Here is a 20741-nt window from a genome sequence, read left to right on the forward strand (position 1 = left end):
TTTCAAAATTTTCATAATAAAAAATTGACATTTAATAAGTACTGAAATCAAAACAAAAACATTTTCAAGAAGTAAAAAGAAAGAAAAAAAAAATCTAAGGTCTGAGCATCACCATTTTTTAGCAACTGGGTTAATAATTATTGTTTCCCCACTTCAAAATCGTCACTGCATGTCTGTGATAGGAACTTCAACAGCATTTTATCTCATATGCTTAATCAATGTGTACAAATTTCATGAGATCCTGCTGCATTTTAACATGCTCACTGCCACATATATGTGAGAGAATTTTTGGAATGTCGAAAAAAAAATTCAACATTCTGACATTCTCAGCATTCTGAAAATTTGTACATAATGGTTGAAAATTAAAAGTTTTGAATTCATTGCTGAAAGCAAGCACTTACTTTTGTGCTGAGCTGTAAATCTGAATAAATCTTCAAATTTTATATAAAGTTTACTCATGTACATAAACTAACATCAACTTAGCTAATTACATAACAATTGATGCATAGTATTAAAATTTATCAAGTTATTTGAAAGTGGAATTTGTGGAAGGTGCTACCAAAAGTTTTAAAAGTACTTTTGCCAATGACATTAATGTTAATCAGCAATATCTTTTTCATTCCACTATGGTGGCAAAAGTATCTGTCCATGCCAGCTGCGATGGGGGAAAAATTAATCATACCCACTATTCACATATCAGGAATAGGTATAAATGCAACTGCATTCATGCTAGAAGCAAGCAAGCAGATCAATTATATACCATAGATGGCCTGAGGCACTGAGATCAGCAACTTCCAACAGGGAATCATCATAGGATGCCATATTAGTGATTAGTCTCTACCACTGCAAATCCCTTTGGAAGATAAGGAAATCCATGGATGCTTTCCTAACAAAGTGGAAATATCATGTGCAGCTACAGCCAGGTCACATTCAATTGGACTGCAGAAGGGGGGGGTCAAAGGGCAGTAATGGATGGAAACAAACCAGTGATCACTCAGATGAGTGCTAAAGAGATCGTCACATTATCAAATACTGTCAAACAATTCAGGATTGCCATGGAACTGATAGTGTATACTGTTTGTCACGCAGCACTGGGCCCCCCTTCAACTCTGCATTTGTATAGTGCATTGCAGTACAAACTCTGTTAATGCCAGAGATAGCATGGGCATTAGTGTTGAACTTAGCTAATTATACAACAATTTTGTGTTATTCCTCTGGCCAATTATTCAAAGGGCCCCGAGTGGGACCCCACATTGCCCATCTTCTGCCCCAGGGAAACAGGCTGGGTGTAGTAGGGAATGGAAAGATCTCTGGCAGAGACAACCATGGAACTGATATTGGTACAAGGATGATACAAAGAGAGCTGTATAGCATTGAATTTTATGTATTTGATTTTTGCATTCTGTGATGTGTTGTTTGTAAGCTGCAGCATACAAACCATTTTAAATGATCACTAGTGCATTGGAAAGCTGTATTATGGAGCAACAAATCATGGTACACAGATTTCCAACCTGACAGCTGTATTTGGGTCTGCTAGTTGTCCAAAGAACATTATTTACCAAAGTGTGTCATCCCAACCATAAAGTGTGCTAGAGGTATTCTCAATTGTCTGTTGTTTCTTGTGGTTTGTGCTTGGACTATTAGTTGTCATTCCTGCAATTGGCTCAGCAACAGTTGTTCAACTGTTGTTGAGCCAATTAGACTCACAACACCACAAAACAAAGGTCACAGATGAGACAGCCATGTGTAGTTGACACCCGTGGTAAGTGTTGTGCGTCTTTTCTCAAAACACAGTGACTCAACTAACCACCCAGCACAATGTAAAAACAGCAAGACCAATATGCACTATGCACTAGACATTATCTCATATAGGCTATGACAGTCGATGGCTGCCATAGGTACCATGCTCACTGCTACACAGAAAAAAAAAACCTTCCTGGAATCCAAGTAAATATCGAAATTATTTTTTGTATCTAGTTCCTTTGTGACCACATCATAGTATCCAATCAAATTGGTTAAACAAAATTTCCACTATAACAAACCCATGTTGTGTGTGAAGTATAAAAAATGCAGCCTTGCATAGATGATGCTGCAATACTTCTTTTACCAGTGACTCCATGACTTTCCCTGGAACAGAAGTTAAACTAACAGGTCTGAAATTACTCATGTCACCTTTTCATCCCCCTTTGTGAATTGGAGAAACATTTGCATATCTCCAGTCTGAGGGGACTTCTCCTGAATCCAAGGATGCTCTTATAATTACAGCTAAGGTTTCCTTATTTCCTTTGCTGCCTTCCTTAATATAATTGGATAGATCCAATCTGCCCCCAGGTGCCTTTCTTATGTTTAACTTCAACAATGCCTCATCCACTTTCCTATCAGTTATTACAAAATCATTCAGCTTCCTGTTAGAGTTTGATAAATGTCCAGCATCCTCTTCCTTAAAAAAATTCCCCATGTGTGAATGTAGATGCAGAATACTCATTCAGTTTGTCAGCAACCTGAGCAGGATCATCAACAGTCAAACCATCGATATCAAGTGGGCCAATCTGAATCCCCCTTCCTTCTAGTATTTACATAAGTAAAGAAGTTTGCTGTTTTTTCTTTGCATCCTTCACCAAAGATTTCTTGTAATCTGTCTTCGGTTGCCTAACTTCCTTTGTGAACTGATTACAGACTAGTTTATATCTACCACAGGCTTCTGTGTCACCCACAATTTATATGCATCCCATGCATTTTTCTTCTCTGCCACAAACTTCATCTGACATCCATTTAGGTCTAATCATTGAATGGTATTTCTTAGTTGGTGTGAAAAGCCTAGTACCTTTTATGATTATTTCATTGAATGCTTCCCAACTGATGCATCATCAGTTGGTCCTAGTGTATAGAATTTAAAAATTGTATGATATCACTGTAGTCACCTTCACGAAAAAAAAAAAAATCCCTCCCTTTGCTCATGATGGTAGTTACACCTTTAAGTAAATCCCAAATCAATACACTGTGATCACTGCCACCAACTGGTTCTTTTCTCTGCAGATTCAACTCAACTCAACACCAGAGCTCACTCTTTTGCATCAGGAAATGCAACAGAAATCTTCAAGGAAGAATGCACTGGTTGCACAGGAGCTAGTTATTGTCAGTGACTCAATTATCAGAGAGATGGTAAATATACTGTGAAAAAAAAAGGATATGCGGAATATTTTTAGGGCAGATATCATCTTTTAAGGGCACAAAAGGTGATACTGTTGTACACATTGGCAATAATCACATTAAGAGCAGGAGATCTAATGAACCTAATTAACAAGTACAGGTCAGTGTTGAAAAAAAGTTGCGAGTTCGAGTTAAATATTTATAATTTTGCAGATACGATAGGAGGGAGAATATAATGAGAGCCTTATCAACCAATTCGGCCCTGGAGAGATTTTGCAAGGCTTGTGGGGTAGAATTTTTCACAGCATGGTCTGTGCTTGTTAACAGGAAAGTTTGCTTCTACAGAGATAGAATACACATAAATACAAAGGGTGCAAGTATATTTGCTAATGCTATCAGGAAACTGCTAGCTTGGGGGGATTCGCAGACTAACATATTAACAATAGATGTAGGCAGAGAAAAAGGTAATTCTTGGACTGCTTCTATTGAAATGAGCAGCAGCTTGGAAAGCAATGTGCTATAGATTTCAAGGACTGCTAGGAGTCATCATGGAACAAGTAAATACATGGGCTGTGTTAGGGTAACTAAGAATAAGAACAGGTGCATGTACACCGATGCTAAGAGTATAGAAAATAAATTTGATGAATTTAAACTGCTGGTCAAGACATCAAAAGCAGATATTCTTGGGATGTCAGAGATGTGGTGTCACACACCACATCTCTGATATCCCAAAGAATGCAGAATTGGAATTTCAGGAGTACAATGCATACAAAAAGGATAGACAAGACAGAAATGTAGGAGGGGTTTATGCTGTTAGTTCAGATACATTTAAAATCTAAAGAAGTGCATCCAGTAGACACGGGTGGACAGTGCAATGTTGAGTCAGTTTGGTGTGAGATAAGCAATGGAAATGCAAAATTGAGAGTAGGATTGTGTTATAGGCCTAATGACTCTGTTGAGTACAACAAACAACTGTACAATGAACCCCATTAAAAATCAGATTGTCTCATAATGGGGCATTAATTTTAGCAAGCCTTTTTTGGATTCATTTGATGATTGTTTTCAACAGCAGCATGTTCGAGAGAAACCAGAGGGAGTAATGCTCTTTATCTGGTTATCGGCAGTGATTATTCATGCATTAAGAATCTATAGATAAAGAAACCGCTAGTGGAAGTGATCGTAATGTTCTGATGTGGGATTTACTCAAAGATGTAACTACCATCAGGAGTAAAGGTAAGGGATTTTGCTTCGTAAAGGTGACTATAGTTGTCTCAGACAGTTTTTAAATACTATGCAGTGGGACCAACTGATACTGTTATCAACAGAAAATTTTGTCATTCAAGGAATTAATCTTGGAAGCTACTAGGCTTTTCATACCAACTAAGAAATATTGTTCAAGGTTTATGCTTAAATGCATGTCAGTTGAACTAATGAGATCTGTGGTAGAGATGAAAAATGCATGGAATTCATATAAATTATCAGAAGACACAGAAGGCTATGGTAGATATAAGCTTGTCTGTAATCAAGTCACAAAGGATGTCAGGCAAGCAAAGGCAGATTACAGGAAATCTTTGGCAAAGGATGCGAAGAGGAACAGCAGCCTCCTTTACTTATATAAACTCTAGAAAGAAGGAAATGAATCACACTGGTCCACTTGATATCGATGATTTGACTTTTGATGATCAAACTGTAGCTTATTACAAATTGCATGAGTATTTTTTATCTCCATTTATGCATGAGGAGCTATTAGGGGAGGTGAATGCCAGAAGTTTATCAAAGTGTAACAGAGAGCTAAAGGATTCTGTAAGAACTGAGAGCAAAGTGCAAGAGAAATTGTTGTAGGCAAACATAAGACACCTGTGGTGAATGGGATCTATCCACTTATATTAAAGGAAGCGGCAAAGGAAGTAAGCAAAAAATTATCCATAATTATAAAAGCATCCTTGGACTCAGGGGAAGTCTCCAAGGACTGGAGATGTGCAAATGTATCCCCAATTCACAAAGGGGGGGGGGTGGAATCTAAGGGTGACACAAGTAATTACAGACCAGTTAGTTTAACTTCTGTTCTGGGGAAAATAATGGAGTAACTGGTTAAAGATGCACTGCAGGATCACCTAGACGAGGCTGCATTAATAATTCAGACACAGCATGGGTTTGTTAAGGGAAAATTTTTTCTGACCAATCTCATTGGATACTGTAATGTGGTCGTAAAAGAACTGGATGCAAAAAATAATTTTAATATCATATACTTAGATTTCTGGAAAGCTTTTGATATCATTGTACATGAAAGACTGCTGTACAATTTGGAGCAGTATGGCATTAAGGGCAAGTTTCTGCTATGGAGAAAGGGATGGTCGAGTGTGAGAAGACAGATAGTGGTAATCAATTGACACTGCTCTTCGTGGACTAATGTTATTAGTGGTGTCACCCAGGGGTCCGTTTTGGGCCCATTGCTATTTTCTGTATTTATCAATGATATTGATAAAGGTATATCAGGCTTAATGTCCAAGTTTGCAGATGATACAAAATTTGTTAGGGTTGTTAATGACAGTAAGAACAGTATGCTACTGAAACGGGATCTAGAAAAGTGGAACAGATTGGCGGAGAGATGGCAGCTGAAGTTTAACTTTACCAAATGGAAAGTACTGCATATAGGTAGCAATAACCACAAAGTAACATACCAATTATGCAGTACTACACTCAAGGAAGTGGAGAATAAAAGACCTGGAGGTAATTGTGCAGTTAGATATGAAGTTTTCTTAGTGCAGATAGGCTGCAAGAGTAACTCATGGGATCTTGTCAATGATATACAGGAATTTTGCTAGTAAAAATAAGGAGGTGATTATCCCCTTGTATAAGGCAATGGTCTGGCCACATTTTGAGTGCTGCATACAGGTCTGGAGGCCCCCATTTTAGGAAGGATATAGAGCTGCTCGAATGAGTAAAGAGAAATGCAACGAGATTGGTGAATGGAACAAAGGATTGCTCTTACAAAGAAAGGTTTAAGCTCAGCAAATTGCATTGTCTGGAGACTAGGCACGTGCGAGGGAATCTGATTGAGGTGTATAAGGTCTTGAGTGGTTTGAGCAAGCTCAATGCTGATGGGATTCTTCCTCTTGCCCAGATTAATCACCTGAGAGTATATAGATTCAAACTGAGGAAAGACAGTTGTAGAACAGATGTGCAGAAACTTGTCTTTAGCCAGTGGGTGGTTAATTGCTGGAACAAACTTCCACCTGTCTTTGCTGAAGTTGACAGCTTAAATAAATTCAAAGGTTTTTTTTTTTTTTTTTTTTTGTTAGTTGTTGCTGCACCGGCTTCTGTCGCCATAATGCACCTCCCAAAGTTTTGCATTTTACTCTGATCCAAGCCCGAGGAGGGATTGAAACCCGCGACCTTTGGATTGTAAATTCAAGGTAGAACTAGGCAAACATTCGGATTGAATAGGTCGATGAAATGGGAGGGTTCCCCATCCCCTTGGGCAATGACATATAAGCTTGCTTTCTTGCATCATATGTCTCTACTAATGCTAATGATTCTTAATGCATGAATAATCACTGCTGATAATCAGATCAATAACATTACTCTCACTTGTTGCCTCTCTAATATGCTGCTGCTATAGAAAACAGTCATGCAATATATCCACAAAAGTCTTGCTAGTCTGTGAGTGACCAAACCCACTAGTTCTAGTCAACATCTGGAAAGTTAAAATCTTCCCTTATAAGATATTCTGATTTTCTTGACCACTCTATTTCTCTGTACCGCTCTTTGTTATACTCATCAGAAATTAGGCCTAGTGTAATTCCTACTCTCATTTTTGCTTTTCTAGTGCTTATGTCACACCAAACTGACACAATATTGCACTGTCCACCCATGTCTACTGGATGCACTGTCTAAATTTTATGATTAGTAGACAAGACCTTTGGTTTTATTGGTATCACATGGTCTTTCTGCACTTTGGTTAATGATGAAAATAGCAACTATTTATCCCCTTGATCTTTCATATCTTCCTCAATGTCCTAAACTGCTTCTGCTGACCTCAGCATAGGCTACATTAACCAAGAAGGAGAGGGAATCAATAACATGTTAAATTTTAGTAATAAAATTTGAAAAGTAAGTGGGATCTTATGTTTGGATAAATATAGCAATACATTTGATTGTCAAATAATCCTCACCTTTCTTTAATGTCAAGTTCAAATGACCCTTTTTCATTCTGTGCAGCATAATAATCCTTTGTTTTTTCAAGGATGGAGATACATGCTTCATCACTAATGACACCAACCTATAAATAACAACACTAAGTATAAGTAAACATATCACACCATGCTTCTGTGTGAGGGTACATGTGTATCTGGGTAAGAAGCATGTTATGCTTATGGATTCTGTACTTATAGCAGAAGTGTACCCAACTATTTGACCAAGTGTGACCTCAGGAGCACCTTCCACATACCATTACTTGGGTTCTCTTCTCACGGCTGACAGAGCAGTGGCAGTGAGATAATTTACCAGACTATTCAGAAGTCATGTGAAATGTCACCAATATTTGCCAATGTACTATTCAAATGGTCAGTTAGTTTGAAAGCTATATCCTTAAAAGCAAGGTACACGCGATCTCAACATGAAGGCCACATAACTCAAAAGATATTTACATGGTAGAACGGGTTGATTAGGTTTCATTGATTTTTTATTAATCAATGTTATTATTATTATTAGCCATATGGTGCAAGGAAGCCTGAGGCTTATGCTGCACCAGCCAAAAAAAAATTCTGAGTTACCCCGAGAGAGAGAGAGAGAGAGAGAGAGAGAGAGAGAGAGAGAGAGAGAGAGAGAGAGAGAGAGAGAGAGAGAGAGACAGAAGGGAATCACTCAGGACCCTGGGTGTGCCAAGCCCGGGCTCACATCTGGTGAGTATGGGGTTGTATTGACATAATGGAAAAGAATATTTGGTTTCATTATTTTTGCAGTACATTTTGTATTTATTTTCAACAACAACATCAACAAATAATAATGATATCTTGAATTAAAAATATACCTTTTACATATCTAAGAACATGTTTTAAGAACATCAATAATCAGCTTTTAGTTAAAATCAATAAAAAAAAAAAAACGTTGGTTAATGTGCATAGTTTATTATTTTCAGGCGCATTCAGCTTTTATTTCTTTAATTAACTGCAGGTTTTGTTGGCTACAAGTTAATTTATTTTTTGGTGATTAACAGAAGTGAAAAGTAAATAAATAATTATCTTGTTACCAGTTAATTATTAATTAACAAAAATTAACTATTTTCACATTATTGCATATTAGCATTAGCAGAGGCATATGATGCAAGAAAGCAGAGGCGCCTCCGTAGCCAGGTGGGAAGGAGCAGCAGTGCGTAGCACACGCTCCTTGATTAGACCGGGGTTCGAGCCCATCACCACCAAATACGGAGGATGCGGAAAGGTTATGGAATGACCACCGCATATTCCCGGAGCAATATGGCCTTAGTTGCTAATGCTCCTAAAAAAAAAAAACCAAAACAAAAAAAAAACAGCAAGAAAGCAAGCATATAGAACGACAGCAAAAAAAAAAATTCATTCATTTCACCCATCCAGCTGCTACAACCAGGTCACATTCAACTGGGCAGAAGAAGGGGGATCAAAGGGTAAAAATGGATGAAAACAAACCGGAGATCACTCAGAAGAATGCTAAGCAGATCCTGACATCATAAAATATAGTCAACCAGGAGTTCAGGAATGCCAAAGGCTTGAACTTTTTCTAGTTCAAGCCTTAAATTTATTTAAACTATCAGCTTCCACAACAACAGATGGAAGTCTGTTCTAGCAATCACCTGCTAGAACAGACCTACCTGCTGGCTAAAGGCAAACTTCAGCACATCTATTCTAGAACTGTCTTTCCTCAATTTGAATCTATGCCCCCTCAGGTTCTTAATCTCAGCAAGTGGAAGTATACCATCAGCACTGAGCCTGCTCAAACCATTCAAGGAATTATACAACTCAATCAGCTCACTTCGCAGGTACCTAGTTTCCAGATGCTGCAACTGACAGAATTTAAGCCTCTCCTGGTAAAAGAACCCCTTTATTCCTCTTACCAATCTTGTTGCCCTTCTCTGTACTCATTCTAGCAACTCTACATCACTCCTAAAGTGAGGCTTCCAGAACTGTACACAGTACTTAAGGTGTGGCCTGACCATTGCCTTATACAATGGTATAATCACCTCTTTGGTCTGCTAACAAAATTTCTATATATCACTGACAAAACTCCACGACCTGCTCTAGCAGCCTGTCTGACTGTTCAGAGAACTTCATATCCGACTGCACAATTACTCCCCAGGTATTTTTTTTCTCTATCTCTCTGAGTGTAGTACCACACAGTTGGTACTTTTCTCTTCAATTTATTACCACTCTCTGCAATCTCCCACTCAACCTTCCTTTATCCACTGCAGTAACTGCCCCTTAATGCCATACCGCTCCAATTTGTACAGCAGTCTTCCATGTGCAACAGTATCAGAATCTTTCCTGAAATCCAAGTATAGGATATCAAAATTATTTTTAACATCCAGTTCCTTTGTGACCACATCATGGTATACAATCAAATTGATCAGACAAGACTTCCCCTTAACAAACCCATGCTGTGTTTGAAATATTGCTGCTGTCTTGGCCAGTATCACCTCTTTAACCAGTGACGCCATTATTTTCCCCGGAACAGAAGTTACACTATCAGGTCTATAATTACTAGTGTCACCCTATGAACCCCATTTGTGAATAGGGGATACATTAGCACATCTCCAGTTTGTGGGGACTTCCCCTGAATCTAATTATGGCTAAGGTTTGCTTACTTCCCTTGGTGCATCCTTCGGTATAACTGGATAGATTGCATCTGACCCAGGTGCCTTTTTTATATTTAACTTCAACAATTTCTCCTCCAATTTGCTCTCTGTTATTACAAAATCATTTAGCTCCATGTTAAAGTTCAGTAAACCTCTGTCCTCCCCTTCCTTACAGATTTACTCATGTGTAAAGGTAGATGAAAAATACTTATTCAGTTTGTCAGCTATCTGAGCAGGATCATCAACAGTTGAACCATCAACATCAAGTGGACCAATCTGATTCATTCGTTTCCTTCTAGAGTTTACATAAATAAAGAAGTCTTTATTTATTTATTTTTTTTTTTTTGCATTCTTTGCCAAGGATTTCTCATAATCAGCCTTTGCCTAACCTCCTTTGTGACTTGATTAGAGACTAGCTTATATCTGCCATAGTCTTCTGTGTCACCTGCTAATTTATATGAATCTCACGCATTTTTCTTCTCTGCCGCGGCCTCATTAGTTCTATTCATCTGACATCCATTTAGGCCTAAATCTTCAACAGTATTTCTTATTTGGTATGAAAAGCCTAGTAGCTTCCAAGATTAATTCCCCATAGGGCCTCCAATTTAGAATTGACTGTTTTTAACATCATCAGATGCTCCAACTGAATAGAATTCAAAAACTGCCTGAGACCAATGTAGTCACCTTTATGAAAACAAAAACTCTTCCCTTTACCCTTGATGGCACAGAGTTACATCTTTAAGTAAATCCCACATCAGTAGACTGTGATCACTGTCACCTAGTGGTTCCTTTATCTGAAAATTCCTAATGCACGCATCATCACTGCTACTAATGAGGTCAAAAATATTATCCACTCTAATTGCCTCTCGAACATGTTGCTGTAGAAAACAATCCTCCAATAAATCCACAAAAGTCTAGTATTAAGAATTTGCAGATAAAGGAACCACTAGGTGGCAGTGATCACAGTGCACTGATGTGGGATTTACTTAAAGATTTAATTACCATCAGGGATAAAGGAAAGGGTTTTTGCTTCCGTAAAGGTGAGTACAGTGCTCTCCGACAGTTTTTAAATTCTGTACGGTGGGATCAACTGGCGATGTTACCAACAGTAAATTCAAAGTGGGAAGCGTTAAGGAATTAATCGGGGAAGCTACTCAAAGTTTCATACCTATTAAGAAATATTGTTCAAGGTTTAGGCCTAAATGGTTATCTAATGAACTAATGAGACTCATAATAGAGAAGAAAAATGCATGGGATGCATATACATTATCAAGCGACTCAGAAGCCTTTGGCAGATATAAGCTAGTCTGTAATCAGGTGACAAAGGAGGTTAGGCAGGCGAAGGCAGATTACGAGAAATCCTTGGCAAAAGATGCTAAGAAAAACAGCAAGGATTTCTTTACTTAAATAAACTCTAAAAGGAAGGGGATAAATCTGATTGGTCCACTTGACATCGATGGTTCGACTGTTGATGATCCTGCTCAGATAGCAAACAAACTGAATGAGTATTTTGCATCTACATTCACACGTGAGGAATTATTAAGGTTTGAAAATGGCAGAAGGTTATCAAATTGTAGCAGGATACTTAATGATTTTGGAATAACTGAAAGCAAAGTGGAGGAGAAATTGTTGAAGTTAAACATAAGAAAAGCACCTGGGGTGGATGGGATCTATCCAGTTATATTAAAGAGGCGGCAAAGCAACTAAGCAAACCCTTAGCCATAATTATGAGAGCATCCTTGGACTCAAGGGAGGTTCCCATGGACTGGAGATGTGCAAATGTATCCCCAATCCACAAAGGGGGGGATCGAAGGGTGACACGAGTAATTACAGACCAGTTAGTTTAACTTCTGTTCCCGGTAAAATAATGGAGTTACTGGTTAAAGATGCATTGCAGGATCATCTAGACAAGACTGCAGCAATAATTCAGACACAGCATGGGTTTGTTAAGGGAAAGTCTTGTCTGACAAATCTGATAGGATATTATGATGTGGTTACAAAGGAACTGGATGCAAAAAATAATTTTGATATCATATATTTGGATTTCAGAAAAGCTTTTGACACTGTTGCGCATGGAAGACTATTGTACAAATTGGAGCAGAATGGTATTAAGGGTAAGTTGCTACAATGGATAAAAGGGTGGTTAAGTGGGAGAAGACAGAGGGTGGTAATCAATGGGTGCTGCTCTTCGTGGACTAATGTTATTAGTGGAGTCCCACAGGGTTCGGTGTTAGGTCCACTGTTGTTTTGTATATTTATCAGTGATATTGATGAAGGTATATCAGGCTTAGTGTCGAAGTTTGCAGATGATACAAAGGTTGGCAGGATTTGAAGATGATACAAAGGGTTGGCAGTGGCATCACATGCCACCACTACTACTACTACTACCAACCCGATAGACGTGCGGAAATTTGCCTTTAGCCAGCGGGTGGTTGGTTGGTGGAACAGACTTCCATCCCTTGTGGTGGAGGTTGATAGCCTAAATAAGTTTAAGGCTCAGCTGGACAGGTATTTTGAACGAACAGAGGGGTGAAGTGGAAGTGGGTTTTTTTTTTTTTTTTTTGGCTGATGCTGCATAAGCTTGCTTTCTTGCATCAAATGCCTCTACTAATGCTAATGCTAATCCCACAAGTTCCAGTCAATATCTGGAAAGTTAAAATCCCCCATTACAAAACATTCTGATTTACTGGCCCACTCTATTTCTCTTCACAATTGTTCGTTGTACTCATCAGAGTCATAAGGCCTGTAACACACTCCTAATCTCAATTTCCCTTTTCCAATGTTCATGTCACACCAAACTGACTCAACATTGCACTATCCACCCATGTCAACTGGATGCATTTTGTTAGATTTTATGTGTTTCTAAACTAACAGCATAAACCCTCCTCCCTTCTTACCCTGTCTATCCTTTCTGTACACACTCTGGTGAGTATGGGTTTGGCACACCCAGGGTCCTGAGCTGGATATCATCATTCTTCTCTTTCTTGGTGATTCCCTTCTCTCTCTCTATCTCTCTCTCTCTCTCTTAGGTTAACTTGGGAATTTTTTAGCTGGTGCAGCATAAGCCTCAGGCTTCCTTGCACCATATAGCTAATAATAATAATATCTGTGTGACACTATGTCTCTGATATCCCAATTATATCTGCCTTTGATGCCTTGATCAGCACTTCAAATTCATCAAATTTATTTTCTCCACTTCTAGCATTGGTGTACATGCAAGTATACATGCATCTGCACTTACTCTTAGTTACCCTAATACAGCCCATGTATTTATTTGTTCCATGATGACTCCCAGCAGCTCTTGAACTCTAGGCTGCTGCTGGTTACAATAGAAGCAGTGCAAGAATTGTTTTCACCTCTGTCAGTGGCTACTGTTCATCTTTTAGTCTGTGAATCCCTCCAAACTAGCAATTTTCCGACCCACCTAACACTACCTCGATAGCATCAGCAAATATATCTGCGCCCTTTCTATTTAAGTGTATCCCATCCCTGTAGAAGCAGTCTCTCCTGTCACCAAGCACAGACCACGCTGAAAAAAAATTCTACCCCTTGAGCCTTGCACAATATTTCCAGGGCCGAATTGATTGACAAGGCTCTCATCATATACTCCCTCCTATCGTGTCTGGGCAGAATTGCAGACACTTTCAAATTCAACCCTATTTCACAGCTTTTTTTCAACAGTGACCTGTACTTGTTAAGCAATTCTGCCGGTCTCCTACTCTTGATATCGTTAGTGCCCACGTGTACAACTATATCACCTTTTGTGCCCTTAAAAGATGATATCTGCTCTACAACGTCATCAACCTTTGCCCCTGGCAGACATACCCTGGTCCTGTTCCACCTATCCTTTTTACAAAGCATGTTCCTCGTTTCCCTGACAATAGAGTCACCAATATTATCCCGAGATATCTCGTTTTTAGTTTTAAAAGTTATTTGAACTACACAAAATATCTCGGGATACAATAATACCTCGAAATTTACGATAAATCCCGAGATTTCTCGGAATTTTCTTATGCCTGGCAGCAGATAACGGCTTTCATTTTACTTATTATACAGCAATGTCAGAACAGTAGCGTGCGTTCTTATGTGCCACCAGTAAGCAAAATAAAATTTGTCATCTTAAATGCTGAATACTGATCAGCATTAACCAATTAGAAAACAATATCAAAAAATATTTCGGCACCATCTTGAACTTCAGCCTGTAAGTGACGCTTACCTCGCATATCCACTTGTACCTGCCGTATGTCAGAATGTAGTTAGTTCACGATTATCGCTTGTGGCGGGAGGTTACTGAAAGCTTTTGACACTGTTGCGTGGACTAGCTGGGTGGGTAAAGTGCTTGCCTGGCAAACCAAAGGTCGCGGGTTCGAATCCCACCTCGGGTTTGGATCAGAGTAGTGCAAAAACCTTGGGAGGTGCATTATGGCCACAGAAGCCGATGCGCCAACAACAACAACAAAAAAACAAAAAAAACATGGAACACTACTGTACAAATTAAAGGTAAGTTACTACAATGGATAAAAGGATGGTTGAGTGGGAGAAGACAGAGGGTGGTAATCAATGGGTGCTGCTCTTCATGAACTAATGTTATCAGTGGAGTCCCACAGGGTTCGGCGTTGGGTCCACTGTTGTTTTCTTTATTTATCAGGCTTAGTGTCAAAGTTTGCAGTTGTTGTTGTTGTTGTTGTTGTTGTTTTGGTTTTTAGGAGCATTAGCAACTAAGGCCATATTGCTCCGGGGATATGCAGTGGTCATTCCCTGACCTTTCCGCATCCTCCGTATTTGGTGGCTCATGGGCTCGAACCCCGGTCTAATCAAGAAGCATGTGCTACTCACTGCTGCTCCTGCCCACCTGGATACGGAGGCGCCTAAGTTTGCAGATAATACAAAGGTTGGCTGGGTTGTTAACGACAGTAATGGGTAATGGCAGTGTGCTCAGAAGTGGCAACTGAAATTTAAAATTGACAAATGCAAAGTACTGCATATGGGTAGAAGTAACCCCAGAGAAACATACCAACTGTGTGGTACTACACTTAAGGTGGTAGTAATTGTGCAGTTAGATATGAAGTTTTTTGAGCAATGCAGACAGGCTGCCAGGGCAGGTCATGGGGTTTTGTCAATAATGATATACAGGAATTTTGCTAGCAGGGAAAAGGAGGTTTGGTTTGATTTGATTTGATTTGATTTAAGAATTCTTGGCGCAAGAGCTAATGCGGCTAAAATGCGCCTGTAAAATTTTATATTTTATATAATGGTTTTGTTTTGATTCGTATATTGCTGCTAATGATTTCCAAGAGTAACAGAGAATGACTATAGCTTGCTTTAGAGATAATATTTAGTTTTATATTTGATTGTAGTAATTTATTTTCTTGAGGAACTGAAAAACATCTGCTATATTTTTTCTATCTTCCAGTACGGTTTTGAGAGTGAGGGAGTGATGTTTGTTTAGCTCTTTGAAGGAGTTTCGGCGCTCATCTGCAAAAGCTGGACAAGTAATCAGTATATGTTCTACTGTTTGTTGTGTGTGACAGATAGGGCATAGAGGGGGATCCTCTCCTTGCAAAAGATAAGAGTGATTGAAATACGTGTGTCCTATCCTTAACCTAGCAAGTATCAATTCATCGCGTCTATTTTTCTGAATGCTGGATTTCCATGGTTGGAGTAATCTTTTAATCTGATGCAATTTGTTAGTGGTAAGTACTTGCCATTGCTGCTACCAGTGATGTATCCCACTGTGATCAATAACGTGTTTATAGTCTGAGAAAGGGATACATTCTGATGCAGAAATATTGTTGTTAGCTTCTTTGGCAGCTCTGTCTGCTTGCTCGTTACCACATATTCCGACATGACTTGGGATCCAGCAAAATCTAATGTTACGACTTTGTTCAAGGAGTTTTGATATTTTGTATTGAATCTGCTGTTGTAGAGGATGTTTATTAGAACTGATATTTTGTATTGCCATCATGGAACTACGGGAGTCAGTAAAAATTATGCTGTTTTGAAAACTTGAATGGTCGATTTCGTCTAGTGCTAACATAGCACTAGACTAGGCTTGCAGTTCTGCGGTATAAATGCTACAGTCTTTTGGGAGTTTTTGGGCCAATGTGATGTCAGAAAAGTAAACTGCCGCTCCCACATGAGAATCAGTTTTGGATCCATCTTTATATAGAAAGCAATGATCTGAAAATTGTGCCTTATAAGCAGCATGCAGCTGTTGATGGTTTATATGAGAAAGGATTTGTTTACTCGAAATGTGGAAGGAGTAATCACATAAAGGTTGTCTGATTATCCATGGTGGAGTAGACTGCTTCGTCAGCGAATTTATGTTATCTAGGTTAAGCTCTCTACTGAGAAGAAGGTTTTTTAATCTCACATTCGCAGGTTTATTGATTCTTTGTTGTTGCTGATAATGTTGTTCCCATTCAGAAGCAAAAAGAGTTTTCTGTAGAGGGTGGTCTGCTAAGGATTTTATTTTAGCTGCATAAGAGAGTAATTGATTTTGTCTTCTGATTTGCAGAGGAGGTACAGGCTCTGCACAGGTGAGGTGCGGAGAGCTCCAAAGGCTAAACGTAGTGCGCAGTGATGTACCGGGTCGAGCCATCTCAGGGCACTAGATCTTGTCGAGTCATAGACTGGGGCACCATAGTCTAGCTTGGACCGAATGAGAAGGCGATATAAACGTAGTGGGATTGTCCTGTCTGCTCCCCAGGAGCAGACAGGACAATCCTACTACGTTTATATGATGTTAATTTTCAAGATGTTCATTTTCTTCAAACAGTGGACTCTTATGTGACTGATATGCTCTAGGAAAGTCAGTTTTTTGTCAAAAACTAACCCTAAGAAACGGACACTATTTTTAACTGGGATGATCTGTTCTTTCAGCCTGAGTTCTGGGTCAGGATGGAGATTCCTTTTTCTGCAGAAATGTATACATGCAGTCTTTTGTACCGATATCCTATATCCATTTCTTTCTGTCCATTTTATGACTCTGTTAATGGCTACTTGCAATTGCCGTTCTATTGTCCTCATATGCTGCGCTTGATAAGAAATGCTGAAATCATCAGCATAAACTGTTGTAAAGATATTGTTTGGGATTTGTTCTATTATTGTACTGAAGTGGACTGCAAAAAGTGTGGCACTAAGTACAGATCCTTGAGGGATCCCTTCTTCTTGATAAAATATATTGGAAAGTGTATTGTTCATTCGAACTTGGAAGGTCCGATTCTTAAGGAAATTGTATATGTAGAGGGGTAGATGTCCTCTAAGGCCAAGTTGATGTAACCTTTTAAGTATACCATATCGCCATGTGGTATCATATGCCTTTTGGATATCAAAATTAACCATGACTTGGTGTTGTTTCCTGAGAAAAGCATTTCTTACTTGATTTTCCAGTTGTATAAGTACATCCAAGGTACAGCGATTTTTTCTAAAGCCAAATTGTTCTGGGTTGAGAAGATCATTATTTTCTAGATACCATGTTAGTCTATTGTTGACCATTTTCTCTAAGATCTTGCCTAAGCAGCTAGTCAAAGCTATGGGACGGTAGTTCTGTGGGTCTGAGAGATCTTTTCCCTGTTTTGGGAAAGCTAGTATTATTGAGTGGTGCCATTTGTTTGGGAAAGAATTTTCAAGGTATATTTTGTTGTATAGATCTAACAGGGCTAATTGGGACTGTTCATCTAATTGTTGTATCATTGCATAATGGATTTCATCAGGACCGATTGCGCTGTGTTTCACCTGTAGCAGAGTTTGTTTTAGTTCTGCTACCGTGAGTGGCAAGTTGTATTGTTCACACTGATTGGTAGAAAAGTTTAATTTTATTTTTTCGGCCTCTTTCTTGTACGTTTTGAAAGCTGTGGGGTATGCACAATTAGCAGATGTATTCGAAAAATTTTCAGCAAGCACGTTGACTATATCTAAGGTGTTTGTAACCAACTGTCCCTTCCAATTTAGCAATGGAGAGTGGTTTAATTGAGAATTGTTGGTCATCCTTCTGATCTTTTTCCAGATAAGTGTAGCTGGTGTGGAAATAGTTATAGTGGATGCAAATTTCATCCAAGCAGCTTTTTTGCTTATTTTTTGCACTTTCCTGACCTTGGCTCTGGCTCTCTTGAATTGTATCAGATTTTCTGTTGTTGGATTTTTGCGAAAAAGGTTCCAGGCTATATTTCTCTCTTTTTTAGCTTCCCGGCACTCTTTGTTCCACCATGGTTTTGGATATATTCTGATGTTAGAAGATGTTTTAGGTATTGTCTTTTCCGCAGCTTGAAGCATACTATCAGTAACATAGGCTACTGATGTTTATACTGATTCTCTTTTAATAATGTTGCGGTCTAGCTTGGCTAGTATCCTGAATGTTTCCCAATCTGCATCATATATTTTCCATCTGGGGTGCCTACTGGCTTGGCATGGCATTTTTTCCATGATTTTCAAAATAATGGGGTAGTGGTCACTGCTCAATGGAGTCTCGTGCACGCTCCATTTAGTCATAGGGAACAGTGTTGGGGAACAGATTGATAAGTCTATTGCAGAACTGCTTTTTTGATGGAAGGTGGAAATATGTGTGTGCCGTCATTTAAAATCATTAGGTTGTTCTCGACAATTAATTTTTCTATTTGCTTACCCTTCTGGTCTATTTTGTGATCACCCCATAGTGGGTGATGTCCATTTAGGTCACCTAAGATGCAGAATGGAGGTGGTAGTTGAGTGATCAGCTCTTCGAAATCCTTAAATCGGAATTCTTGATTAGGGGGTAGATATACTGAGGCTATGGTAATATTGAAGCCTATTGCTAGACGGGCTGCAACTGCTTCTAATAGTGTGTTCAATGGTATTGTTTGGGAAGGGACATGTCTGTTAACTAGTATTGCAACTCCTCCTCTCGCTGTTCCATTCGTTATGCGATCCTTTCTATATGTGATATAATTTTTGATTATACTATTGTCCTGTGGTTTTAAATAGGTTTCTTGTAGGCAGATACTTAGTGGGTGGTACTGGGTGATGAGATCTATAACATCATTAGTGTTTGAGCGAAAACCTCGACAGTTCCATTGGATAATCGTATCTGTCATTTGGGGTTAGGTGTTCCCTCGGATTGCTTCCTTGGGGCTGATTTATTTTTGTCTACCTTGGTTTTGTCTTTTTTTGAAAAATAGGGTCTACCCATATCCATTTCTTCTTCAGTAAAGATTTCGAGAACTGGTTCCTCTCCTTGGTTTCTTGCATCCGTGTCCATTTGTTCTGCACTCTTTTTTCCTATACTACCTATCTTTTCTTTGTTTGCTTTTCTTCTTACATTTTCTGAATTATCTGGTGGGAAAGATAAAGGAGTATTGATAATCTTTTCTTGTTTTTGTGATGGAGATGGTTTGTAAAACTCACGAACCCATTCTAAGATGGATTCTCCTGGGGGGATTGTAACATCGTTTGTGTGCCACAACATTTTGAATTGGGTAGTTTAATTTCCGGAGCCTTTTTGATTGTGGTAATCTGCGCATAAGAAGGTTTGTTTGCTATATTTATTGTAATTACCTTTTTAGCTTCCTGATATGAAACTCCATTTTCTGCTTTGTATTTTTGTATCATTTTTTCCTTCTTCCAAATTTCACACTCCCTTGAATACGCAGTATGATCTCCTTTACAATTTACACATTTATGGTTTCCATCCGTGCAAGTAGAAGTGGCACGTTCTTGCGAACCACAGTTTCCACATGTTAATTTTCCTCTACATACTGTCTGTGAGTGACCAAACTTCTGACAGTTGAAACAACGGAGAGGATTCGGGATGTACGGTCTTATATTGCAGTGTAGATATCCAGCTTTTACTGATCTGGGTGATTTAGGCGTGTTGAAAGTGAGTATCAGATTCCTGGTGGGGGTGATTATCCCTTCTTTTTTAATTGTAATTCTTTTAACACTGATGACTCCTTGTTCCTGAAGTTCCATTTGAATTTCCTCTTCGGGCACATTTAGAAGGTCCCATTCAGTAATGACACCTTTTGAAGTATTTAATGTATTGTGCGGGGATACTGTTACTGGTATTCCTGCAAAGGTTGTCATTTGTAATAATTTTTCTGAGTGTTTAGCATTGGCCGTTTCTACCAAAATGTCGCCTGATTTTAGTCTTTTAACTTGTTTTGGTGTGCCGACATAACTCTCAAGAGTCTTTTGTATGAGAAAGGGTGACAATTGTCCTACCGCTTTCTCAGTATTTGAGTGTACAATAATATATGTTGGAGAAATTAAAACTTGAGAGTCAGTTTTTAATCTCTTTGTGGAGACATTTTAATCTCTTTGTGGAGAGTCATTTCTATCGCCTTTTCTGATTGCCTTAGAAGTGTCCGAAAGAACTAGATTTCTCATATCTTGGATCAGTTCTCTTCGGGTCTGTTGACCCAGTGGATTCCTGGGTATTGGAGTCAGTTCGCTCCATTTCGCCCTGAAGGGGAGAGCTTTTCCCTTCCAGGTTACCGGCGCCGCCACGTGGAGGCAGGAGCAGTGCCGCCCTGTGACCAAGCACTAGGTTAGTAATTAAGATATAACAGAAAATAAAAGGGAAAGAGAAGGTTGCTTTCCTTCTTAATCTAGTAAAGTTGCTTTCTTTACTATGGATTATTATTTAATTGTGTGTTAATAAATGCTTTAAATAAGGAAACAATTTCTACTTCAAGAAAGCGCGCTAATTCAGAGCAAAAAGTCACTTGATCACAGAATCGCTTGGCACTCGGGGCCGGGAAAAGGAGGTGATTATCCCTCTGTATAA

General features: G+C 38.9%; 1 protein-coding gene across 1 annotated transcript in view; it reads right to left on the reverse strand.

The window, feature by feature from the left end:
• The window catches only part of LOC150087313 (E3 ubiquitin-protein ligase LRSAM1-like), a 533929-nt gene that overhangs the window by 30271 nt on the left and 482917 nt on the right, over positions 1–20741 (reverse strand). Inside the window, exon 18 of the mRNA XM_090372443.1 lies at positions 7326–7432. Coding sequence (XP_090228569.1) covers positions 7326–7432 — 107 coding nt within the window. The remainder of the gene's footprint in view (positions 1–7325; positions 7433–20741) is intronic.

This window comes from Mastigoproctus giganteus, chromosome 4 (genome assembly GCF_048544385.1).
Source record: "Mastigoproctus giganteus isolate SK-2022 chromosome 4, ASM4854438v1, whole genome shotgun sequence".
NCBI lineage: Eukaryota > Metazoa > Arthropoda > Arachnida > Uropygi > Thelyphonidae > Mastigoproctus > Mastigoproctus giganteus.